Here is a 6,000-nt window from a genome sequence, read left to right on the forward strand (position 1 = left end):
GCTGCTTGCAGAGCAGTGTTGGTCGTGTGAGAGGTGCTCACTAGAATGTCAGGGAATGCGTGCATGTCGTGCACTGATCTCTTTTCTAGGACCCCAACCTAAGGGTCTTGTAGGACCTGGAGCTAATTGTGGATGATGTTCTGGGACAGCGTATGGACTTAGTTATTTAAACAGTGCTAAGTAAAATAATTCATCTCTATGGTGCTATTTCTCAGGAAACTTCAGGAGGTGTGAACTGTGTGCAGTGCTGGTGTCCAGCTGGATAGCCCCGACAGCACAGACAACCTCAGCAGCCAGTTGCGTTGGACTGTCTCATGCTGCCTCTGGTCTCTGCTGCTCTTGGGGGGCCGGGACTCTCTGGAAGGGTGTTTTGCTTTATGTACTCTGCAGGCTCAGTGCAGGTCCCCAGCTGGGATCCCTTTTTGTTCCAGTGGGATGGAGCAGAACTGCAGTCTGAAGTCTGTTCTCCTCCCTGCTCTGCAAGGGCTTTTTAACACAGGAATAAAAAAGTCTGTTTCTTGGCTCTTCAGAGGAGGGAAATAGCTTGTCTGAAGCTGTTGAGAGTTGGTACATTCAGATACGTGATTGTGGTCGTGGTTGTTTTGTGTAGTGACTTCTTTCATGAATCTATATTTCTCTTTCAGTTTTAAGGTACATCTGGGACAGGTGACTCTCCAAATTAAAGAGCAGTTGTGGCTTTTTTTTTCTTCGAATCTTGGTAATGGGTAGTCGGACAGTGCGATAGTGTTGGACTACATCTTTTCTTTTTACTGGTATCTGTGAATATCTCGCTGTTCACCCAGTAGCACAAGCCGACTCAATCTTCTTGCTGTTCTCCAGAGCTTTTTGCTTCTCCCAGAATGTTTTTCTTATGTTTACTGTCCTGGGATTACTCTGTGAAGCAGATGTTTCCAGACTCCTTGTTTTCTGAAAGGTTGGCTGCTCAGTGATGTGAGCTCAAGCCATTATCTGGGAGAGGCTGGGAGAATGCAAGGTTCAAGCTACAATGAGGGTGGAGTCACCATCCCTGGATGTGTTTAAGAGACGGGTGGATGAGGTGCTGAGAGATATGGTTTAGTGGCGGACAGATACGGTTGGACTGGATGATCTCTAAGGTCTTTTCCAACCCAGTGATTCTATGATTCTTTGTCCAGAGGGAACAGGCACTGTCTGAGGGATTTCAAAGTGCGTTTAGTACTTGTCACTGGTGCTGTGGTCTGATTGAAGCCACACGTGGTTGTCAGGGTAATGTTCTGAGGGGTGAGTGGCAATGGGGATGTGGATTAGGAAGGACGACAGGGAAGGTGGCAGTGGAGTCAGTGGTAGGTCTGTATCCTGTGCTGTGGAAACGGCTCTGTCTATAGCATGAAGACAGTACAACCCCTTTTGTCCTTCACCCAGTGGAGAGACTTGTTGGACTGAGTTCTGTCTGCTGTGCTTCTTGGCAGTGGAAATGACCCCTGGAAATACCTGTCTTTCAAACAGATATGAAGTCTGCAAGCCAAGTGAGGATGGCTCCGAGTATGTTACGCTCTCTGTTTACTTTCGGGAAAAGACAATGAGGCAATCCAGCAACACTTCGGGGACCATACTCTTCGGTCAGCCGCTGTTGATATCCGTGCCGAAACACAAGCTCACTGTGGATCACTTGTATGGGGCAGTTTTGGAGCAGATCAGGTAAGTCGTGCCTGTGCCTTTGAGTCTGTGAAGACTTCCAGTGGCTGCTTATTCAATTGCACTGTGATAGGACTGTTGCATCCTTGTTAATGGGAGGAGTTTTCCTTGATTTGTGTGTGGCGTATCAGCCAGGACTTGCATTGCATTAGTATCTGGAGGCCCCCAGGGCATTTCAAGGTCATGTTTTTTTGGGCAGCTCTGTAAAAGCAGGCTGTAAGATGAAGCTGGTGGTGGTCAGAAGGGAAGCTACCTGCTTGGTGTTGCAAAATGGATCAGAAGCAGAACTTGGGCCATTTTCAGGGCTCTCGGGGCCACTGTGACTTCCTTTTGCCTTTCCATTTACTGCCAGTAGACCTTAGTACAAACAGTGAGAACAGAGACTTACTGCACTGTTGTTTGACATGTTTGGAGAGCTCTTGCCCTGTAAGTGGTGCTGTACAGGATGGTTTCTGTGTCACTGAGGGGGATTGGGCAGCAAGAGTTGCTATTACTGATGAAGGGAGGGGTGTTCTGATGTACAGCTTCAGTAGGACAGTGTGATAAATCTCTTCCCTCTCTTCAGCCGCTATGTGAAACTCCCTTTGGCAGAAGAATACTCTGCACCCTGCCCAGACAAAGGAACCTGCAATGGCTCCAATGGTGTGGTTGAAGGTAATGTCCTTTTAAAAATGGGCTGGAAGCTTTTTTTTTTTAACTTTTTGTTAGCATTTGGTTTGTGCTCTGTGCATTTGGCTTAAGCTTTACCAGGTGGTTGTTTCACAATGATTACACCATGCACAGGAGTTCTGTGTCATATGGTGAGACTTCTTGTAGACCATTTCCCTCCCAGGGGTAGAGGTGTGTAAGCAGCAGCAGGAGGATAAGGTGTGGTGTGCATTCCATCTTGACCGATGCTAGTGAAGTCCTTGCTTCCCTATTAGAGTCACAGAATGGTTGGGGTTGGAAGGGACCTTAAAGACTGTCCAGTTCCAACCCCCCTGCCATGGGCAGGGACACCTTCCACTAGACCAGGTTGCTCCAAGCCTCATCCAGCCTGGCCTTGCACACTTCGGCTTCTACAGCTTCTCTGGGCAACCTGTTCCAGTGCCTCACCACCCTCTCTGTGAAGAATTTTTTCCTGATATCTAATCTAAACCTCCTCACTCTCAATTTAAACCTGTTACCCCTTGTCCTGTCACTACAGGCCCTTGTAAAAAGTCCTCCCAGCTTCCTTGTAGCCCCCTTCAGGTGCTGGAAGGCTGCAGTAAGGTAGGTGCCTCCCTCTAGAGGCAATTCCTTTCCTAATAGGCCCCTTGGTGATGAAAACTGACCTGTCAGGCCACAGAGATAACTTCTGGAGGAATAAAGTGGAAATAGTTCCTGTTCATGGACCTAGAATCATGAGGTTTCGTTCCTAGGTTAGGTGCTTCCCCAGGAGCTTCCAATGCTGATGGCAAATGCGTTTCCTTTCCTCTCAGAAATGATTCGCTTGTGCTGTTCTGAGATTAACAGCTGGAACAAGTTAAATGGGAAGTTTTAAATGGGGGATAAAATCTGCCTATTTTTCCCAAAGAATTGAAATAAATTTCCTGGAGATTCAATGTATTCTGTTCTGCAAGGACACCCAGTTGCAGCCTTGCCGATTCTCCCTTTTACTAGGGTGTGATTGTTCACCTGCTGTGAGCTGAGCACTCTGTCATGTCTCGTACTGGGGTATAAAATCCAGCATGTTACTTGGCATCTGCTAAAGGAAAAAATACAACTTCAGAGGTGGTTAGAAAAAGAAATCTGTGCTTGCTGGCTGTCTTCTCATTATTTCCTGAGTAATCGGCGTGGTTGTCGCAGGCTGGCGTGAACAGCTGTCGATGTGATGTGTCAGTCTAAGCTTTCACTGAAGTTCTTCATCGTGGTGCCGGCTTTACCTTTTGGCAGGTGAAATTGAGGAGATGGAGCACCAGGATGACGGACAGGAAGGCAAGGAGAAGCTGGCAGAAGTTGATCCCTGCCACTCTGAGGGTTGTATGCAGATCGAGTCGGCAAGAGACCTGCAGCCTTGCAAGAAGCAGCATTTCACTTTTAGCCTCGTGAATTCTTCTGGGACCTCTGAGATAAACTCCATTGTAGAAGGAAAAATCTTAAAACTGAATGGTAATTATTGTCTCATGCCCTTTTTATTTTTTCCTTCTCAGTACACCTCCGCAATAAATGTTTCTTCTCTCTTGTAGCTTTTTCTGCACTTGCTATTGACTGGGATTCTGATACGCGGAGGCTACTTTTTGATGAACAGGAGGCACAGGTTGTAGTATGCTCTTTTCATGAATAATCTATATGTAAACTGGCATGGTGCTTGAAAGATGAGAGTAAACGGTGAACTATAGGTGTAGCTCCCTTCATAAAAATTGGGGTCACCAGCATGAGATCTGTGTACTTCATCTTTCAGTGACAAGGTCTATAGATCTGCAGTTTCTTATCTGTCACCAGTGTGTTCTGGGGAGCAGATGTTTTACTTTCAAAGCTAAGTAGTCTAGTTTGTAGTCCACTCAGCCAAACCAACCAGCCCCAAAACTCAAAAGACAGCTGAAACCAGATTCACAGAGCCTAGCAGAAAGCCTGGTATTCTTCCTGTGAAGGTTCTGCTGGATCACGTTTTGCAACAGAATAGCCTGTTGTTACTCTGCTGAAAAAAAAAAAAATTCCCAAACCCCACCAACTTTGAAGTAAGGGCATATTATATTTTCTCTTAGAGACTGTTTGTAACACAAGAAAGGAGTAGCTGGAAGCTTGGGATGATTGTGTGGGTGGGGAAGGGGTTGGGCAGAAACAGGCAGCATGGTGAAGGTGAGCATGTTCCTTTCTGTGATGTCAAGGATTAAAGACTATGTGGAATTGAATAAAGCGTACCTCTCTCTGACTAGGCATTTGAAAAACACGGGAGCATGTTGCAGCCACAGAAGAAAAAGGCCGTGGTTGCCCTCAGAGACTGCATAGAGCTCTTCACCACCATGGAAACACTTGGCGAACATGACCCGTGGTAAGAGCCTCTTTCTGCCTGCCACGCTTGTCCTAAATGCTGTAACTGTTTGAGTTCGTTGTTTGTCATGGGATTCTGGTAGTTTCCCTGGTCTGTCTTTTATCTCCATCTGTGAGAAGTCTGGTAGTTGTGTGCTAAGCCATTGACTCAATAGGCTGGAGGTGTGGGTTGATAAAAAGTTTGTTTCCTGGCTTTATTAAAAAAAAAAAAGTGGTAGTGGGCATGTAGCTTCCAAGGATAGGGCTCTTTTTAATTCCCCAGCATAAATCTGTCTTCCAGACAGCGTCAGAGGGAGCAGTTGTGGTAATAGAGAGTGAAAGCATATGGCTACATTAGGGTTTAATCCTGTGTTATTTCTAGCTTGAACCATTCCTGAACCATTCCTAACTCTACACAAATCCCTAGTCCGGTCAGGGTAGGTAGAGCAGTTCCTAAGCAACCAAAATGTGATTACTGTGTGTGCAGGAGATAGCTGGAGGTTGTTTGCTAGCTGTAAGAAAATAACTTCTAGCGTGGTAGGGGATTGTTTGTTATTAATTTCCAACTCCATGCGATAGATGTTTGCAACTGTTACCTGTTTGAGCTGCAACAGGAGATAAGAAAGAAGTAATGGGACCTCTAAACCTTTTTTTAATTCACAAAAGAAGAATCAATCTTCGTACAGGGTTCCATTAACACCCTTGTCACGGGGCACTGTATCTGTAAAGTGAAAGCAAGCTGCAGTTTGGAAACCTCGGAGGAAGTGTGTTCACCCACTTGCTGCGCAAGCCACAATGCCTGCTGTAAGGCAGGGGCTGTACTGCGCCGTCGAGGCAGCTTTTAATCCAAGGCCAGAAGCTTTTCTCTGAACTTGGTCATTCACGTCCTTGTTTGTTACTCCCTCCTCAGGTACTGCCCTAACTGTAAGAAACATCAGCAGGCCACAAAGAAGTTCGACTTGTGGTCGTTGCCCAGGATTTTGGTAGTGCATTTAAAACGCTTCTCATACAGCAGATACTGGAGAGATAAACTTGACACAGTTGTGGAATTCCCCATCAGGTAGGATTCTTCTTTCAAACTAGCAGGACCTTGAAGAAACTGGTCAAGAGAAATCTACTTCTGCTGCTGCTGTTGGGTGGGCTTGTTGTTAAAGCTGTAACTGGAACAGCTCTGTCTTCTGGGTTTGACCCACAAGACAGCAGGCAGGAGTCAGGTTGGTTATTTGGTTTTCTTTTGGTTAATCTTAATTAGTCCTACACATGTGGAAGAACACTAGTTACTGGCAGATACTGTTTCTTCTGAAACTTGGTTAAAACCATGTAATTCTGCTGAAC

At 46.0% G+C, this 6,000-nt stretch overlaps 1 protein-coding gene across 1 annotated transcript in view; it reads left to right on the forward strand.

Annotated features, from left to right (window-relative positions):
* The window catches only part of USP4 (ubiquitin specific peptidase 4 (proto-oncogene)), a gene marked incomplete at its 5' end in the record, with an annotated part of 41,938 nt that overhangs the window by 33,476 nt on the left and 2,462 nt on the right, over positions 1-6,000 (forward strand). The window contains 6 exons of the mRNA XM_010148217.1: positions 1,486-1,677; positions 2,240-2,328; positions 3,589-3,804; positions 3,882-3,952; positions 4,572-4,687; positions 5,576-5,725. Of these exons, the coding sequence (XP_010146519.1) occupies positions 1,486-1,677; positions 2,240-2,328; positions 3,589-3,804; positions 3,882-3,952; positions 4,572-4,687; positions 5,576-5,725 (834 nt within the window). The remainder of the gene's footprint in view (positions 1-1,485; positions 1,678-2,239; positions 2,329-3,588; positions 3,805-3,881; positions 3,953-4,571; positions 4,688-5,575; positions 5,726-6,000) is intronic.

Source organism: Eurypyga helias, unplaced genomic scaffold, assembly GCF_000690775.1.
Source record: "Eurypyga helias isolate BGI_N326 unplaced genomic scaffold, ASM69077v1 scaffold21233, whole genome shotgun sequence".
Classification (NCBI taxonomy): Eukaryota; Metazoa; Chordata; class Aves; order Eurypygiformes; family Eurypygidae; genus Eurypyga; species Eurypyga helias.